The sequence below is a fragment of the Mesoplodon densirostris genome, chromosome 8, assembly GCF_025265405.1.
Source record: "Mesoplodon densirostris isolate mMesDen1 chromosome 8, mMesDen1 primary haplotype, whole genome shotgun sequence".
Classification (NCBI taxonomy): domain Eukaryota; kingdom Metazoa; phylum Chordata; class Mammalia; order Artiodactyla; family Ziphiidae; genus Mesoplodon; species Mesoplodon densirostris.
Window position 1 is genome coordinate 87,894,177 of NC_082668.1, and position 20,658 is coordinate 87,914,834.

Consider the following 20,658-nt stretch of genomic DNA (forward strand, 5'->3'; position numbering starts at 1 on the left):
AATAAAACTTTATTTACAAAAACGGGCCACAGGCTGGATTTCACTTGTGGGCCATGGTTTGCTGATTCTAGACCAACTCACTAGTGGCCTGAACTGAAGTTTGGAGTCAAACCCTCGCTCAGCCTGGCTTTGCAAGCACTACCTCAAGCAAACATCTCTCTCGGGGTCCTCAGGGAAAGAGGGAGTGAGACAGACAGAGGTACACATCCTAATACCATCGCAGTAGCTAGCACACATCATTTCTCACCCCAAATATCTCACTCTTCAGCCCTGTGGACTGTGGTGTGGGAAGAGGGAGGGCAAAAGAGACCTCTGCGGAATAATTTATCTGTGGGTGTGCTGTGCTGGAGAAAAGGGGATCTGTTCATAGAAAATAAACTTATGGTCACCAAATGGGAAAGGGGGGAGGGATAAATTAGGAGTTTGGGATTAATGGATACACAGTACTATATATAAAATAGATAAACAACAAGGTCCTACTGTATAGCACAGGGAATTATATTCAATATCTTGTAATAACCTATAATGGAAAAGAATCTGAAAAAGGGTATATATATATATATATATATATATATAAAACTGAATCACTTTGCTCTACACCTGAAACTATCACAACATTGTAAATCAACTAGAGTTCAATTAAATAAGTAAATAAATAAATTAAATAAAAAGGGATCTGTGGCCCCTTGGAAGAGATTCAGAAACAGGAAGACAGTAGTTAATGGGTCAAGCCTCAGAGTCACAGGGATCTGAGCTCAAATCCCACCCTGTGCTATCTGGCATATATTTCTCAACCTCATGGCTCCATTTCATTTTTAACTGGTAGCATAATGGCATCAGTTACAGAATGAAGTTGTGAGTATTACACATGGTAATTATATTAAATACTTCACTCAGTGCTTGACACCTTGTATACACTGAATAATGTTCCTCTCTATCACTGCTGTTACTTTTTCATTATCGAGTCCTGAAACTTAAGAGGGGCAAGAAAGAGCAGCCATCAGCACCATTCAGTTCCCTTTCATCTTTTTTTCATAATAGATCATAGAGTATGTTTTTTGTCCATGTACAAGTGATACTAATTACAGTCATTTATGTGAAATACTTACCATTTATGCCCAATTACCATGCAGCCAATAATGATTTTGTGCATCACAAAATGTGTTAGATTAACCTAATTGTTAATTAGTTTAATGTATTAAAAACACTCAACTCAGCTTATGCAAACTCAGCCTTTATAGTTTGTTGCTCAGAGCATGGCCAAAAAAGTGCATGCACGCTCAAGAGAAAGGGAGAGAGAGAGGGAGAGAGAGAACCAGAAAGGGAATGCTTACCAATGATTATACTGTTAAAGAGTGCCTCTCATCTTCCCAGAGAAAAGTTTCTTAAGATGTAAGTGGAGGCTTGCAAGGAAAAGTTTAGGAAAAGGAGGTGAGGTTAGTTATTGATGATTAAAATGTTAGAGACACATAGTGTGCCATGTCTGCACATAGTAAGTACTCAAGAAATATCAGTTGAGAGAAGGAATTATTTACAGAAGGTATAGAGTAGCCTCTAATCCAATGGGCAGGAAACTTTAAGGTGAGAACTTGTTAAATGAGTTAAACAAGGACGCCGTCAGACCGAGGTGGCTTTAATGCCACCTAATGTAGCAGCCTACCTAAGCGACCAGAACCTAAGCCTGCATGCCTCAAGGCTAAGAAATCAAAACCTAAGGACAACCAATCACGAACAGCCAATTAGGCTTTCCCCAATAAGGCAACTACTTAAGCTACAGTCGATCAAATAATTCCTTTGCTTTGCTTCCTCCACTTCTCTATAAAAGTCTTTCCCCTAGCTTTTATTAATAGACCCCCTCTAACCATTTCTGGTTTGTTGTGCCCAAAAGGAATTATTTTTTCTCAAACAAACTTCTAAAAATTTTAATATGCTTCAGTTTATCTTTTAACAGAACCATAAAATTGGATCTTCACTGGAGAGAGTTACCAAGGGTAACTCAGTGGTAATTCAGTGATTCCAACTGGAATTGTGTATTTTCAATTTACCATTTTTTCATCTTTCCCTCTGAACCGTTATTTGTACACACTTCTGTCCCCTCCTTGCAGGCAAGGAATCAAAAGAAGGATGTCTTTTCTCAGTGCATATCTTTCTGCATAGTGAGCAGATACAAGCTGCTGAGACTAAAGCCAACTACTGGTATTTCTAGTGTGGTAAAGCTGAAAGTTCTTAAGAATCATTAGGTCAATAAAGACAAAGGACTTTATAGTCAGATTTTAGACCTGCACTACTTTCACTGGCTTTTCAAATGTGCAAAGCTATATTAAAGTTATTAAGAAAGTGGTTAAATTACGATAATAGTAACACTTCCCATCTATGCTATCCCTTTAAGGTTTACAAAACATTTTAACATGATTTATCATATTTAATTTTTTTAAACAAACTTCAAGTGATGCCATCTGTTTATCTTTCAAAGAAAAACTGAATTTTAAAAAGTCATTCTTAGTGTATTACCATGCTCTTAATGAAATAAAGTCAGTGCCTTAGAATGATTATGGTCTGACCTCTAATAATCATTTCTATTTGCAAGTGAAATTTCTATTCAACTTTCCCTAGATAAGTATTTATATAAAAGCAGTAGGTCTTAAATTGAAGGCTTCTGGCTAGCAAATTTCTGGTGCACAAAATTATGGTATTTTGCATTATTTAATTGATGCCTGTCCTACCTAGAATCTGGAGCCAAAATATTTTTTTAAGAATCTTATATGAAACCACTTCCATGCTTTTTAAATTAATATAATTTATTGAATAATTAACAGACCAAATGGAACATATATTTCATGTTTTACCTCCCTGACCTCATGGAGCTTTCTGTGTGAGGGTGGGAAGGGACAGGAAAAAATGTAAATAAATGCAAGTGTTCAGATTCATTCAAGGACTCTGAAGGAAAAGTTCAGCAAACCATGCAGGAGAATAAAAGATTGGATGAGCATGGAAGACCTGACTGGGGAAGTGCCATCCAGTTGGGAATTTGAACAATGACAACAGTCTAACTGTAAGGAGAGGCGGTGTAAACTAAGGAGGAAAGGTGAGCGGGAGAAAGAGCTTTCCCTGACTCCATCCACACCTGCTATTCACTGTCGAGGTCCCTGTCCTCTGTAGCATATAATACCATCGTCATTACGCATTATGTGTTTATTTATTGTTTAGCTTCCCCATTAAACTGTAAATTCCATCAAGGCAAATATCACATTTCTTTTGCTCACTACTGAATTCTCTACACTTTGTATGAGTCTGGCATATAGTAGATGCTCAATAATTAATTCTTGAAAAGACAACTGAAAAGATACTGGAAATTAAAGTAGCCAAGGCATTAGCTATAGCATGGCTACAGTGCAAGTGAGGAATAAAATATACTTGTATTACCTGTTCAGTTGAGGATATTATTGGCTTTGTAGTTTAGTAACTATGAGTGAGTGTATGTAACAACTATGTCCATTAGCACATATCTTATGCCATTATTAAGCTCAACCACATAAGCTGTTAATTTTTAACTAGGAGATCCCTGACTTTCCATTTTCATCTTTTGGACTCAATCAGAAAAATCATTGTTTTACAGCTATAAAATCTTCCGTTGATTGGAAAGCATGAAATCACGAGTCTCATGAACTCAAATGCTCAGCATCCCTTTACTATAAAAGGCATAAGTATTGCTGTTTCAACAGATGGACTCCATCAAATCATTGAGGCTTTCCTCCTTCAGACACTAACGGGATAAACAGAATGCCTTCACTGTGGACTTTTCTGAGATACCGGCAGGAAATGTTCTATCTAGGTCATCAAGATGGAAGTACCTGGACAAGGGTTCCTGCCGTATATTCTCCATCATCCAGGACGAGTCTGGAGCCGTACCAGAAGGCCAGAGCGTAACACAAGAAGATGAGACACCACATGAATCCAGTAAAGAATCCCATCACTATCCCTTTTCTAATTCCCCAACGCTGGGCAAACACAAGATTTTTCTCATACCTGTGAAGAGAAAACATTTGAGTCTATTTCAGCAACAGCAGCAGCAGTTCAAGTTAAAATGTTTAAAACAGGCCACAATGCAGTGGTTTTAATCAATGATTATAAAATCATTCCAAACACAGAGCAGCTTTAGGGAAAGAAAACAACAATAATGCCTGTGTAGTTCCTTAAAATTTGCTTCAACCTGGCAATAACAATGTGTTGAAAGGATGATGCCTAACAAAGCCTCATAGTTGATTACTTCTTGGATGAGTACAGTGGGGTAAGCTTTGTCCCAAGAGAAAAGAATTTTCAACACTAATATTTGACCATGAGGGGTCTAGTGTTATTTGTGTTTGAATTCTCTCATTAAGTCACATGACATGAAAGATAATATCTTCCATAGTGGAGGAAATATGCTAATGCAGTTTTTTATGAGAAGTAAGGTAATCACTTCACAAACAAAAGAAGCAAAAGAAAAAAAATGAAAAGAGGATAATCAGAGGTTGTAAATCCTATTCTCTTTTTCATTTGGTGAATTTGGTAGCAACTGAGAATGTGATCATACTAGATCTACAACATATGAAATAAAAGTTTAGTTAAGTTGGTGTCTGTTTTATAAAATCAGTACCTGTCACCTGATAAGCACTCAACAAATACTAGATAAATGGAAGAATAAATAAAATCAAAGTTTTGACAACTGTGTTGTTTTGGTCATTTAGGTTTTGATTTTCATTAACAGTTAATCTCCTATAATGATGGTCTATAATATATCAATGCTAACTTTTATTTGATTAAATGGAAATCTTAGACTTAAAAAGAGTATATAGTACAGTAGTAGCTGAATAAAACACATTGAATAAAAAGTGCTCAATAAAAATGTGCAAAATTGCATTTTAGATCAGGTAGGATTTTCCTTAATGTCAGAAGACAGTGTTTTAGACTGGCATGAAGTATGGTGTGTGTACACACACACACACCATCAGAGTTTGAAACAAATATCCAACCTAAGATGGCTTTCTAAAAGCCACCAACTGCATCATCTTCAAGAACACAGAGCTAAAGTCTTGGGAGTCTTTTGTACGTGCTTTGACCAATCTAATTGCTTAGCTTAGCTACCTCTTGAACAAAAGCTCCCTCAGGGTACCATAGCAAGGTGAATCTGCCACTTTATACAAAAGGGGGAAGATTCAGGGTAGTATGCAGATCAACAAAGTTCAGGAAAGTGGCAGACATTTCAATTAACTAACCTTTCAACCTCTTTTTTCTCACCACCATAAGCAGCCACTGTTGGAATAGATGAGAGGACTTCATCAGCCACTGCCCCTGCTTTGGCATAGGCCCTCAATTCATGGTCTGTAAACTTGGACACACTCTGAAGTCCAAACGAAAAAATAAAATGTGAAGACCAGATAATTAGGTAAGTCACTCCGCCATTCGCTGATTCATCTAGCAGAGCAAACATGTAGCACAGTTTAATACAAGACTAGATTCCCACTGGAACAGCGTTTATTGAGGAAAGAATTTGGTCCAAGTTTGAGCCATGTTAATCCTCATCCATGGGTGTTTGGTTGTTGACATATCAAAATGACTCCATTAAAAGTCAGCCTCAACAGAACTTCTCACAGAGTATGTACTAAATAGGGCATTCTATGTGACCACAGTGTTTCAGTCATCATATTAATGACGTTTTCAAGTCAAACCATGTCAGAGTTCATTGCTATTGTCCAAAGGCCATGTCACAGTTTACAGACAAATACCACATGCAAAGACCAGAGGCCCATGCAGGTGTCATATTCATTAGAATATAGAATAAGGGAGAGGTTCTGAGCATGCAAAGGCATGATGCAGCAGAGGTAATTCCATAGGAGAAAGCTTCAGATAAATATTACACCACTTGACTCAACTGTAGGGACTCAACTAACTAGTTTTGCTTTTTACAAAAGGAAAGAAAAAGACATTGCACTTAATATTAAACAAGTTAGTTTTTCTAAAATTGGACCTGGATTGAGTCCTAGTTAGAATCAACCACCAAAGACTTCCCTGGCACAGATTAAGAAACAAGAAGGGGAAAAAGCAAATGTTGTGGAAGATTAACTGACTCAGAAACCTAAAAATATATATAGTACCCAGACTAAGGAAGTTTATCTTCCAAGTTTTTCTGAACTTTTAGCAGCAAAACCCTTATCAAACAAAATCTTAGACAGAATTTTAACATATAAGATAAGTAAAAGTGGTATTTTATTACAATATATTTATTTCACAAGTCCACATTTTATAAATCTTGTGAATTGAAAGGCAACAATAAAGGAAAGTAAGGCTATTTTAATCAACATTAAAATTTGACGTTGGATGGTATGGCAGTTTTTACCACAATCCTCTTCTAATTTACTTCTGAAATATGTAATGAGCATAGTAATGAGAAAATTAAGTAGTTGAGAATGTTATCAGTTTTTATTGTAATGGCACATTAAAGAATCTCTGGATACTTCAATTAAACTGATATAGGAACTTAAAAGATGTATATTGGGAAATATCTAACAGTTGTTCATATTTCCCATCATAGGTATATAAAAGTCATACAAAGGCATACAAAACCTACAATCAGTTCTAATATGTCATATTCTAATATGTCATATATTGCCTCCTCCACCTTTTTTTGTCCTGCTTTTGAATTGAACTTAGTGAAATTGCTCGAATCATTTTACACAAACATGCACACACCTGAATTCAAGAAGAAACAAGTGCAGAGCTACAACATTCCAAATCGGTGACACATTTACAAGAAGTTGAAATATGGACACTGAGACAACAAGAGAAACTGTGCTTTGAGCTTATCTGAAATCAAGTTAACCAGTTTATGCTGTTGGTCTCCAACATGTGAAAACGTGACATATGATCCATTTGAGTGTGAATATTAATCTTTTGTGGGTTTGAAGAAAGAGATTAAATTTTTTTGAAGGGAAAAAAAGCCTGAATCAAATGTTTGCAGACTCCCCAGTGACCCTCTGTGGAAGCTGAGGCTTCCCTGGAGTGCAGCTGGAAAGCATTTGGTAGGAAAGACTGTTGTAAAACTTGCATGATTTGGTGGATTGGGGAAAAAAAAAAAACTAATATCTCTTTAGTAATTAATTCTGTGCCAGATGCCATGCTAAGTGCATAACATGGATAATGCCTTGAGTCGTCATAATGACTTTGGGAGGTACTAACCTTATTTTAAAGATGAGGAAACTGACATTTTGACAAGTTGAACATATCTTTCTTGAGCCAGGTGGTAGAGCCAGGTGGTGACCTAGTTAAGTGGAATGAGCTCTTTGCTATTGTCCCTCTGTATTACCTGGGAAATATTTGAGTAATACAGCCAGCGGAGTGCAGAGAGTATTTTGCTAGAAAATACAGTCATGAAGATCGGTACCTGTAGCTCAATGATGTGAACGTATGTGCAGCTTTTCACTTAAATTCTATTCTCATTTACAGCAAATTATTAGTGTGCCTGACCCCATGACCTGTTATCTAATGTGGCTGCTCTAAAAGTAAAATAGAATAATTTCTCAATCCTTGGGGGTGTTTTTTAACTGGGATGACCCCAAATTCCTACTCCTATACTTTTTCTTGGCCTGCATACCTGGGAAATCGAAACTGTGACTGGGATACTTCTCTGAATGGGTCAGATAACTCTCTCTCTGAAACTGATCAGATGGAATGGAGAACACAGTGTAATTGCAGAAATCTCTTTTATTTGTTGGGCCTTTCTGAGGGGAGCATCTGAACTTGGGAGACCACGGGAAGCCACAGGCACACTGCAGAATGAGTGGGGATTTAGAATCAGGCTTCCTTGAATTTGAATCCTATTCTGTCATTCACTGGCTGTGCAGTTCCAGACAAGTCCCTTTACCTCTCTGAACCTCCATTTCTTATATTTAAAATGGCATTAATACTTTATAAGATTGTTGTAAAATTAGAGATCATGTCCTTGAGGCTCCTAATAGTGCCTGGCAAAATAGTAAATATTCAATTAATGTAGTTGTTATTGTTATTAATACCATAATATTTGTGTTATTAAAACATTATTAATCCCTAATCTAATAATGGAATGTTATTTGATACTGAGGAACAATCAAACAAAATAAATCAAAATGGTGATAATGATGTTGACTAAACATACTCAGGAGAAGGGAATCAAGCTTCACATTTTTGGCTGTTTCTCAGTGCAAAAGTCTTCCCATGGAGAGAAGTGAGAAGACATTCTTACCAGACCAATGATGGATGCTGCAATCCCAATGAGAGGGCTGACAGAGATAATAACCAAGGTCAGTTTCCAACCCCGGTAAAATCCCAGCAGGAACCCACAGATGCTCGTGGTCATGCGCTGAATGAAAATGGCCATTTGGTCGGCAATGGCATCATTGATTTTGTTAATATCACTAGAAACAAGAGAGGCTTTGGTCACTAAAACTGAATTTGGTCAATTCAATATCTTACTGAGAAAGTACAATCTTTCCTTTCTAAACACTCCTATTTCTGTACCCCATTGCCCTTGGGAAACTTAATAGCTTCTCACATCTTGGAAATTTTGCTGCAGCTTGGAAGGGCAGCAAGCCTCTCTCCTCATAGCCAAGGGAGTGTGTCCTTAATCCAGTTTTCCTGACTGGTGTTCATTCAACATAGGCAAAGACTTTTGGAAACCCTCTTATTTGTCCCTTTCTTTCTTAAAGCTAATATCCTTGGTTGGTCCTAAACAGCCCTTCTTTCCTTTATACCTGCTAAATCTTTTCCGCCTCAAGGTTCTACTCACATACGACCTATTTCATAAAAATTTATATAATCCCCCAGGGAGAAGTGATAACTACTTTCCTGTGTTTCCATAGCAATGTAATTAATCTGTATACATGTGTATATGTATGTGTATGTAATTGTTGCTTTCTGCTTATAGGCAGTATAGAATTGTGGTTAACAGCACAGACTCTGGAGCCAGACTCCGAATTTAAACACAAGCTCTTCTTGGGCAAGTTACTTAGCCTTTCTGTGTCTCAGTTTCCTCATCTATAAAATGCAGATAAAAACAGAACCTACCTCAGTCGGTAGCAGTGAGGATTAGTTAATACACATAAAGTATTGGGTTGGCCCAAAAGTTCGTTCGGGTTTTTCTGTAACATATGGAAAATCCGAACGAACTTTTTGGCCAACCCAATATGTAGACCAGTGCCTAGCATATAGTAAACAATCAATGTACGTTAGCTCTGATTATTTGCTTGAACCCTTTATCCCTCCTACTAGGCTGTAAGTTCCTTGAGATCAGGAGCTCTGTGGTATATCTTTATGCCTTGCATAGGGTAAGTGCTCCAGAGTATTGGTTGATTTAATTACATTAAATTCATAGTCCTATGAACATTCCCATAATCTCTTGCCCAGATGGAGCAAACAAGGCTCAGGACTTGATGGCAGAAAAGGACCTTAGACATTACAGAGAGATTACACAATTGTATTCTAGCAAGGTTAAGTATCTGTTCAAGGTCAAAGTAAGTAAAGGGCAGAATGAGTGCTGGAGTCTAGGGGCCCCAACATTCAGTCTGCTTTTATCTTCACTACACTACACACTAACTGTCTTTCATGGGACCTCAAACTTTAATTCAACACAGTTGAATCAACGGTTCTCATTACTCAGGGCTCATTCAAAAATTATGGGCGGGGGTGGGGGAAAACTATTAATGACCTAAACTAGTATTTAGGTGTAAACTGGATTTAAATCTAGTTTTTCAGTTTGAATCTTTCTCAAACTATTTTGAATTTTTTTTTGTTTTTGTCATTATATGTGGAAATTATGTCAACAGGCAAAGCAAGATAATTCTTTCTAATCATATTGTTTTCCTTATGGGTACATAGATTGTGACATCCCTCAATTTCTTTTTCCGAGATCAAATAACCCTACGTCCTCTAAACTCTCTTCTATAATACTTCATTTCTAGTATTTAGTCCAGGACCTACAAACCAAATTATAGCATCCCGACTTTCAATTTTTAATAGTCATTTTGGAGGAGCTTCAAGATGGCGGAAGAGTAAGACGTGGAGATCACCTTCCTCCCCACAAATACATCAGAAATACATCTCCATGTGGAACAACTCCTACAGAACACCTACTGAACGCTGGCAGAAGACCTCAGACCTCCCAAAAGACAAGAAACTCCCCCACGTACCTGGGTAGGGCAAAAGAAAAAAGAAAAAACAGAGACACAAGAATAGGCACGGGACCTGCACCAGTGGGAGGGAGCCGTGAAGGAGGAAAGGTTTCCACGCACTAGGAAGCCGCTTCGCGGGCGGAGACTGCGGGTGGCAGGGCGGGGTGGGGGGGAAGCTTTGGAGCCCCGGAGGAGAGCACAGCAACAGGGGTGCGGAAGGCACAGCGGAGAGATTCCCGCAGAGAGGATAGGCGCCGACCGGCACTCACCAGCCCGAGAGGCTTGTCTGCTCACCCGCCGGATGGGCGGGGCTGGGAGCTGAGGCTCGGGCTTCGGTCGGATCCCAGGGAGAGGACTGGGGTTGGTGGCGTGAACACAGCCTGAAGGGGTTAGTGCACCATGGCTAGTTGGGAGGGAGTCCGGGAAAAAGTCTGGAGCTGCCGAAGAGGCAAGAGACTTTTTCTTCCCTCTTTGTTTCCTGGTGCGCGAGGAGAGGGATTAAGAGGGCCGCCTAAAGGAGCTCCAGAGACGGGCGTGAACCACGGCTATCAGCGCGGACCCCAGAGACGGGCATGAGACGCTAAGGCTGCTGCTGCTGCCACCAAGAAGGCTGAGGGCAAGCACAGGTCACTATTCCCACCTCCTCTCCCGGGAGCCTGTACAGCTCGCCACTGCCAGGGTCCCGGGATCCAGGGACAACTTCCTCGGGAGAACACACGGCGCGCCTCAGGCTGGTGCAACGTCACGCCGACCTCTGCCGCCGCAGGCCCGCCCCGCACTCCGTGCCCCTCCCTCCCCCCGGCCTGAGTGAGCCAGAGACCCCGAATCAGCTGCTCCTTTAACCCTGTCCTGTCTGAGTGAAGAACAGATGCCCTCAGGCGACCTACATGCAGAGGCGGGGCCAAATCCAAAGCTGAACCCCGGGAGCTATGCGAACAAAGAAGAGAAAGGGAAATCTCTACCAGCAGCCCCAGGAGCAGCAGATTAAATTTCCACAATCAACTTGATGTACCCTGCATCTCTGGAATACCTGAATAGACAACGAATCATCCCAAATTGAGGAGGTGGACTTTGGGAGCAATGATATATATATAATTTTTTTTCCTTTTTTCTCTTTTTCCGTGTGGATGACAGGCTCTTGGTGATCTAGCCAGGCATCAGGGCTGTGCCTCTGAGGTGGGAGAGCCAAGTTCAGGACACTGGTCCACAAGAGACCTCCCAACTCCACGTAATATCAAACGGCGAAAATCTCCCAGAGATCTCCATCTCAACACCAAGACCCAGCTTCGCTCAATGACCAGCAAGCTACAGTGCTGAACGCCCTATGCCAAACAACTAGCAAGAGAGGAACACAACACCATCCATTAGCACAGAGGCTGCCTAAAATCATAATAAGGCCACAGACACCCCAAAACACACCACCAGACATGGACCTGCCCATCAGAAAAACAAGATCCAGCCTCATCCACCAGAACACAGGCACTACTCCCCTCCACCAGGAAGCCTACACAACCCACTGAACCAACCTTAGCCACTGGGGACAGACACCAAAAACAAGGGGAACTATGAACCTGCAGCCTGTGAAAAGGAGACCCCAAACACAGTAAGTTAAGCAAAATGAGAAGACAGAGAAACACACAGCAGATGAAGGAGTAAGGCAAAAACACACCAGACCTAACAAATGAAGAGGAAATAGGCAGTCTACCTGAAAAAGAATTCAGAATAATGATAGGAAAGATGATCCAAAATCTTGGAAATAGAATGGAGAAAATACAAGAAACGTTTAACAAGGACCTAGAAGAACTAAAGAGCAAACAAACAGTGATGAACAACACAATAAATGAAATTAAAAATTCTCTAGGGCTTCCCTGGTTGCGCAGTAGTTGAGAGTCCACCTGCCGATGCAGGGGACATGGGTTCGTGCCCCGGTCCAGGAGGATCCCACATACCGTGGAGCGGCTGGGCCCGTGAGCCATGGCCACTAAGTCTGCGCATCCAGAGCCTGTGCTCCGCAACGGGACAGGCCACAACAGTGAGAGGCCCATGTACCGCAAAAAAAAAAAAAAAAAAAAAAAAAAATTCTCTAGAAGGGATCAATACCAGAATAACTGATGCAGAAGAACAGATAAGTGACATGGAAGATAAAATAGTGGAAATAGCTACGTCAGAGCAGAATAAAGAAAAAAGAATGAAAACAATTGAGAACAGTCTCAGAGACCTCTGGGACAACATTAAATGCACCAACATTCGAATTATAGGGGTCCCAGAAGAAGAAGAGAAAAAGAAAGGGACTGAGAAAATATTTGAAGAGATTATAGTTGAAAACTTCCCCAATATGGGAAAGGAAATAGTTAATCAAGTCCAGGAAGCACAGAGAGTCCCATACAGGGTAAATCCAAGGAGAAACATGCCAAGACACATATTAAGCAAACTATCAAAAATTAAATACAAAAAAACAAATACTAAAAGCAGCAAGGGAAAAGCAACAAATAACACACAAGGGAATCCCCATAAGGTGAACAGCTGATCTTTCAGCAGAAACCCTGCAAGCCAGAAGGGAGTGGCAGGACATATTTAAAGTGATGAAGGAGAAAAACCTACAACCAAGATTACTCTACCCAGCAAGGATCTCATTCAGATTCGATGGAGAAATTAAAATCTTTACAGACAAGCAAAGGCTAAGAGAACTCAGCACCACCAAAACAGCTTTACAACAAATGCTAAAGGAACTTATCTAGGCAGGCAACACAAGAGAAGGAAAAGACCTACAATAACAAACCCAAAACAATTAAGAAAATGGTAATAGGAACATACATTATCGATAATTACCTTAAATGTAAATGGATTAAATGCTCCAACCAAAAGACACAGATTGGCTTAATGGATACAAAAACAAGAACCATATATATGCTGTCTACAAGATACCCACTTCAGACCTAGGGACACATACAGACTGAAAGTGAGAGTATGGAGAAAGATATTCCATGCAAATGGAAATCAAAAGAAAGCTGCAGTAGCAATTCTCATATCAGACAAAAGAGACTTTAAATAAAGACTCTTACAAGAGACAAAGAAGGACACTACATAATGATCAAGGGATCAATCCAAGAAGAATTTATAACAATTGTAAATATTTATGCACCCAACATAGGAGCACCTCAATACATAAGACAAATACTAACAGCCATAAAAGGGGAAATCCACAGTAACACAATCATAGTAGAGGACTTTAACTCCCCACTTTCACCAAAGGACAGATCATCCATAATGGAATAAATAAGGAAACACAAACTTTAAATGATACATTAAACAAGATGGACTTAATTGATATTTATAGGATATTCCATCCAAAAACAACAGAATACACATTCTGCTCAAGTGCTCATGGAACATTCTCCAGGATAGATCATATCTTGCATCACAAATCAAGCCTTGGTAAATTTAAGAACATTGAAATCGTATCAAGTATCTTTTCCGACCACAACGCTGTGAGACTAGATACCAATTACAGGAAAAAATCTGTAAAAAATACAAATGGAGGCTAAACAATACACTACTTAATAACCAACAGGTCACTGTAGAAATCAAAGAGGAAATCAAAAAATACCTAGAAACAAATGACAATGAAAACATGATGACCCAAAACCTATGGGTTGCGGCAAAAGCAGTTCTATGAAGGAAGTTTATAGCAATACAGTCCTACCTTAAGAAACAAGAAACATCTCAAATAAACAACCCAACCTTAAACCTAAAGCAATTACAGAAAGAAGAACAAAAAATCCCCAAAGTTAGCAGAAGGAAAGAGATCACAAAGATCAGATCAGAAATGAAGGAAACAATAGCAAAGATCAATAAAACTAAAAGCTGGTTCTTTGAGAAGATAAACAAAATTGATAAACCATTAGCCAGACTCATCAAGAAAAAAAGGAAGAAGACTCAAATCAATAGAATTAGAAATGAAAAAGGAGAAGTAACAACTGACACTGCAGAAATACAAAGGATCATGAGAGATTACTACAAGCAACTCTATGCCAATAAAATGGACAACCTGGAAGAAATGGACAAATTCTTAGAAATGCACAACGTTCTGAGACTGAACCAGGAAGAAATAGAAAATATGAACAGACCAATCACAAGCACTGAAATTGAAACTGTGATTAAAACTCTTCCAACAAACAAAAGCCCAGGACCAGATGGCTTCACAGGCGAATTCTATCAAACATTTAGAGAAGAGCTAACACCTATCCTTCTCAAACTCTTCCAAAATATAGCAGAGGGAGGAACACTCCCAAACTCATTCTATGAGGCCACCATCACCCTGATACCAAAACCAGACAAAGATGTCACAACGACAGAAAACTACAGGCCAATATCACTGATGAACATAGTTGTGAATATCCTCAACAAAATACTAGCAAACAGAATGCAACAGCACATTAAAAGATCATACACCATATCAATTGGGGTTTATCCCAGGAATGCAAGGATTCTTCAATATATGCAAATCAATCAATGTGATACACCATACTAACAAGCTGAAGGAGAAAATCTATAGGATCATCTCAACAGATGCAGAAAAAGCTTTCGACAAAATTCAACACCCATTTATGATAAAAACCCTGCAGAAAGTAGGCATAGAGGGAACTTCTTACCTCAATATAATAAAGACCATACATGACAAACCCACAGCCAACATCATCCTCAATGGTGAAAACCTGAAACCATTTCCACTAAGATCAGGAACAAGACAAGGTTGCCCACTCTCACCACTATTATTCAACATAGTTTTGGAAGTTTTAGCCAAAGCAATCAGAGAAGAAAAAGAAATAAAAGGAATCCAAATCAGAAAAGAAGAAGTAAAGCTGTCACTGTTTGCAGAAGACGTGATACTATACATAGAGAATCCTAAAGATGCTACCAGAAAACTACTAGAGCTAATCAATGAATTCGGTAAAGTAGCAGGATACAAAATTAATGCACAGAAATCTCTTGCATTCCTATACACTAATGATGAAAAATCTGAAAGTGAAATTAAGAAAACACTCCCATTTACCATTGCAACAAAGAGAATAAAATATCTAGGAATAAACCTACCTAAGGAGACAAAAGACCTGTATGCAGAAAATTGTAAGACACTGATGAAAGCAATTAAAGATGATACAAATAGATGGAGAGATATACCATGTTCTTGGATTGGAGGAGTCAATATTGTGAAAATGAATATACTACACAAAGCAATCTACAGATTCAATGGAATCCCTATCAAGCTACCACTGGTATTTTTCACAGAACTGGAATAAAAAATTTCACAATTTGTATGGAAACACAAAAGACACAATTTGTATGGAAACACAAAAATTTCACAAATGGTATGGAAACACAAAAGACATTAGCCAAAGCAATCTTGAGAAAGAAAAACAGAGTTGGAGGAATCAGGCTCCCTGTCTTCAGACTATACTACAAAGCTACAGTAATCAAGACAGTATGGTACTGGCACAAAAACAGAAATATAGATCAATGGAACAGGATAGAAAGCCCAGAGATAAACCTACGCACATATGGTCACCTTATCTTTGATAAAGGAGGCAAGAATATACAGTGGAGAAAAGACAGCCTCTTCAATAAGAGGTGCTGGGAAAACTGGACAGCTACATGTAAAAGAATGAAATTAGAACATTCCTTAACACCATACACAAAAATAAAATCAAAATGTTAATCCATTTTGAGACCTAAATGTAAGGCCAGAAACTATCAAACTCTTAGAGGAAAACCTAGGCAGAACACTCTATGACATAAATCACAGCAAGATCCTTTCTGACCCACTTCCTAGAGTAATGGAAATAAAAACAAAAATAAACAAATGGGGGCTTTCCTGGTGGCATAGTGGTTGAGAGTCCGCCTGCTGATGCAGGGGACATGGGTTCGTGCCCCAGTCCGGGAAGATCCCACATTCCACGAAGCAGCTGGGCCCGTGAGCCATGGCCGCTGAGCCTGCACGTCCGGAGCCTGTGTTCCACAGTGGGAGAGGCCACAACAGTGAGAGGCCCACATACCACACACACACACACACACACACACACAATCAAATGGGACCTAATGAAACTTAAAAGCTTTTGCACAGCAAAGAAAACCATAAACAAGATGAAAAGACAACCCTCAGAATGGGAGAAAATATTTGCAAATGAAGCAACTGACAAAGGATTAATCTCCAAAATTTACAAGCAGCTCATGCAGCTCAATATCAAAAAAAAAAAACCAAACAACCCAATCCAAAAATGGGCAGAAAATCTAAATAGACATTTCTCCAAAGATGATATACAGATTGCCAACAAACACATGAAAGAATGCTCAACATCATTAATCATGAGAGAAATGCAAATCAAAACTACAATGAGATATCATCTCACACCTGTCAGAGTGGCTATCATGAAAATATCTACAAACAATAAATGCTAGAGAGGGTGTGAAGAAAAGGGAACCCTCTTGCACTGTTGGTGGGAATGTAAATTGATATGGCCACTATGGAGAACAGTATGGAGGTTCCTTTAAAAACTAAAAATAGAACTACCATACAACCCAGCCATCCCACTACTGGGCATATACCCTGAGAAAACCATAATTCAAAAAGAGTCATGTACCACAATGTTCATTGCAGCTCTATTTACAATAGCCAGGACATGGAAGCAACCTAAGTGTCCATCGACAGATGAATGGATAAAGAAGATGTGGCATATATATACAGTGGAATACTACTCAGCCATAAAAAGAAACGAAATTGAGTTATTCATACTGAGGTGGATAGACCTAGAGTGTGTCATACAGAGTGAAGTATGTCAGAAAGAGAAAAACAAATACCGTATGCTAACACATATATATGGAATCTAAAAAAAAAAAATTCGTCATGAAGAACCTAGGGGCAAGACAGGAATAAAGACGCAGACCTACTAGAGAATGGACTTGAGAATACGGGGAGGGGGAAGTGTAAGCTGGGACAAAGTGAGAGAGTTACATGGACATATATACACTACCAAACGTAAAATAGCTAGCTAGTGGGAAGCAGCCGCATAACACAGGGAGATCAGCTCGGTGCTTTGTGACCACCTAGAGGGGTGGGATAGGGAGGGTGGGAGGGAGGTGCAAGAGGGAGGAGATATGGTGATATATGTATACATATAGCTGATTCACTTTGTTATAAAGCAGAAACTAACACACCATTGTAAAGCAATTATACTCCAATAAAGATGTTCATAAAAAAATAGTCATTTTGATGAAGCCATGAAACCTATGAAAAAAGCCATGCTCCCTATAAAAGCCCAACCTAAGAGACAAACTGCATCAAAAAGAACTGAAAATGTGTTTCCAATTGTTATTTAATTTGGAAACAAGTGTTTCATTAGCGAAAAATCACACATTCATTAAAATGTCCTACCAGCCACTTACTCAGAAAATCTTGTATTCAGCTCTCCCACTGAATTGCAGTCGAACCATCCTATTTCCATTCTCATTATTCTCCTAAAGTACAGTTTTCTCATTTTCTGTATCTGACGAGCTGCAGCGATTACCCAGAAGCATATCTGTAAATGGAGCAAGAAATGTTTAGCATTGTGATAAAAATAATCATTAATTCCTTCTCTTTTCAGAAGAAAATATTTTCACTATGACAGTTGAGAAAAGGACAAAAGTAATTCACAACATGCCTCTTGTTGGGAATTAAGGTGTGAGCTCTGACATCTGCAGCCGAAAGTGGGGCTGAGCCGAACCACTGTAAAGAGGGAAGCCAGAGGCTTGGGTTTGAATCCAGCTCGGCCACTTGCAGAGTTAACCTTATTAAGCTTCACTTCCCTCATGTGTAAAAAAAGGCTTATTACACCAAAAATAAATTATTGCTCTTAAATCACTACTTTTGCATGCCACTTCTGATGAATTTTTCCCCTGAGAAGCCTGCCAATAAGCATTCATACATTGTTTTCCAGCTGTTGGACAATGATTTTCAGAGAAAGTAAGGCAAACATTATGACATAAGCAGGGAATCTTGCTGACAGTTTTCCCCATGCAAGCAAAATAAGACTGTCATTAAAACTCCAGTGCCAGAATGGTGAAAATTGACTCATTTATATTTACAACTAACACTAACTTCCTGGAATTCTTTAGTGAATGGAGAGTAGGGGGGATTTATTATTTTTCCTACGTTAGTAGGAAAAAGATGAAATACTTTTCTTCCTTAATAAGAGTTAACTCCAAACCCTCCCATAACTGAAATCTAGAATATGGATTCAGTTTACAGAACTTGGGTTGGACTGCAGTTTGGTGTGACTTCAGCAAAAACAGAGAAAAAGAAAGTCAAGCTTGCTTTCCTCCAACTCCCCACTCCCAGCTTTTTCCAGGTACGAAGAAGGTTCGTACTTGCTCTCCCTGTACGAACACACCCACAGCTGTCTATTTCTGAGTTTAGATGAGAGGATGAAGCAGGGAGGGCAGGGGAGAACAAGACACTGAAGCTAAAAGTCTATTCTCCATTTCTCTGGACAAGCGTTCCTCCCCAACTGAGAGGAAAAATCCTTCCCCACCGTCTGTTGTCTGCCTGAAATAAAGCTGTAGTCCCTGGGGCTTCTGAATAGCTTTAAAGAACACACTTTGGGGGCTTCCCTGGTGGCACAGTGGTTGGGGGTCCGCCTGCCGATGCAGGGGACGCGGGTTCGTGCCCCGGTCTGGGAGGATCCCACATGCCGCGGAGCGGCTGAGCCTGTGGGCCATGGCCGCTGAGCCTGCGCGTCCGGAGCCTGTGCTCCGCAATGGGAGAGGCCACAACAGTGAGAGGCCCGCGTACCGCAAAAAAAAAAAAAAAAAAAAAAAGAACACACTTTGCATTTCATTGTCACGTCTGTGAACCCAGCTGCTGATCTATAAATAAAATGGAGGCGTCACTAACTTGAATATATCCTGTGACAAGTACCATGACAGCGATGCCAGCATAGTAAATGGCAAAGGTGACCATTTCACTTTCAATGTCCAGAAACCTTCAAAAGAGGGAAAAAATGGTAAGAGTCACAGGTAGGATCTAGCTAACAAAGATTGCATTTGTGAGTACAGAGGAATTTAAAATATACATATTGTATGTTTCTATTAAATATGGGTAAGGCGTTTTACCTGTGTAGAATTACAATCAATCCAAATCCCCAAACAGACCTCATGGTATCCATCATAGCAAAGACGCCTACCTCCTTCATTTTTACAGGCAGAGATGCGAGGGTTGTGAAATAATTAATGGGCATTTGTTGGAAGACAGGGGACCCTAGATGGCAGCCCGGAGCTCTGTCCACTAAGGCCCCTTTCACTCATGCTCATCATTAGTGATGGTGCAATCACAGCTAGAGAAATGTTCTAAAAAGCCAGACAGGGCTTCCCTGGTGGCACAGTGGTTGAGAGTCCGCCTGCCGATGCAGGGGACGTGGGTTCGTGCCCCGGTCCGGGAAGATCCCACATGCCGCGGAGTGGCTGGGCCCGTGAACCATGGCCACTGAGCCTGCGCGTCCGGAGCCTGTGCTCCACAATGGGAGAGGCCACAACAGTGAGAGGCCTGTGTACCGCAAAAAAAAAAAAAAAAAAAAAAAGCCAGACAAGTGTCTGGAAAGGCACAGGTAGAGAGATGTGTGCTGTAAATCAGGAGGCTTACTGTTACCTGTCCAGCAATCTTAAGCCAGCTTTTCAACTCCTTCCTCTCTCAGAGTAACACTAGGAGAAATGTGTGTGTCATCTTCCCATAGAGAGAGAAAAACACTTTATTAACCCAGTCTTTGTGCTGACCACAGCCCAGGAATCCTCGCTCCCCAGGACAATTTCTAAGGCTGAAGTCAAAGAATTTGTGGGAAAGCAAGAAAACTACACAGTGTTTTCCCATTACAAGTATCACACTGTGACACAGGGTTTGGAACTGGCAGGGGCAGGGAGGGGAGAAAAAATGATTCTGAAATCGCTTTCGGGAAATAAGAAATTTTATCATTAAAAAATTAACATATTGGTTGTTGATATACCCGATCCTCAGGGATAAGCTAGATGATGTCTATTTCTTTAGAGAATCAGAAAGTAGCATCTTTAGCCTAGATGCTCTCAGTCTACCAGCTTTCTGCTTTCTATCAGGCCTTCTTTTTGTGACCCAAGCTTGAATTGTTCTCTCCCTCTACTGAACTCAGACCAAGTATTTAAGTATAATTTATTTAGTTCAGAACAAACTATTATTCCATGGCAGATTTTATTGCCACCTTGCACTATTATTCAATATTTTTATTGAATATATTTATATCAAGTATATTCATGTTTCTCTTGCTAGTAAATTGCAAGCTACTTGACAGCAAAGACTAAGTAAGCTGCTTGTTCCCACTCCCGAAGCCTGGTACGATACCTTACCCATTAAGTAGGTACTCAGTGAATGTTTCTTGACTTTTCTTTCACTTTCAAAATACTAATGAGGAAGGGAAAC

At 39.7% G+C, this 20,658-nt stretch overlaps 1 protein-coding gene across 3 annotated transcripts in view; it reads right to left on the reverse strand.

Annotated features, from left to right (window-relative positions):
• ABCB11 (ATP binding cassette subfamily B member 11) overlaps positions 1–20,658 on the reverse strand; it is an 85,473-nt gene that overhangs the window by 52,461 nt on the left and 12,354 nt on the right. For all 3 annotated transcript variants that reach the window (XM_060106398.1, XM_060106397.1, XM_060106396.1), the window contains exons 5-9: positions 19,111–19,198; positions 17,622–17,755; positions 8,258–8,429; positions 5,256–5,380; positions 3,852–4,026 (exon numbers count right to left, since the gene is read on the reverse strand). In XM_060106398.1, the coding sequence (XP_059962381.1) occupies positions 3,852–4,026; positions 5,256–5,380; positions 8,258–8,429; positions 17,622–17,755; positions 19,111–19,198 (694 nt within the window). The remainder of the gene's footprint in view (positions 1–3,851; positions 4,027–5,255; positions 5,381–8,257; positions 8,430–17,621; positions 17,756–19,110; positions 19,199–20,658) is intronic.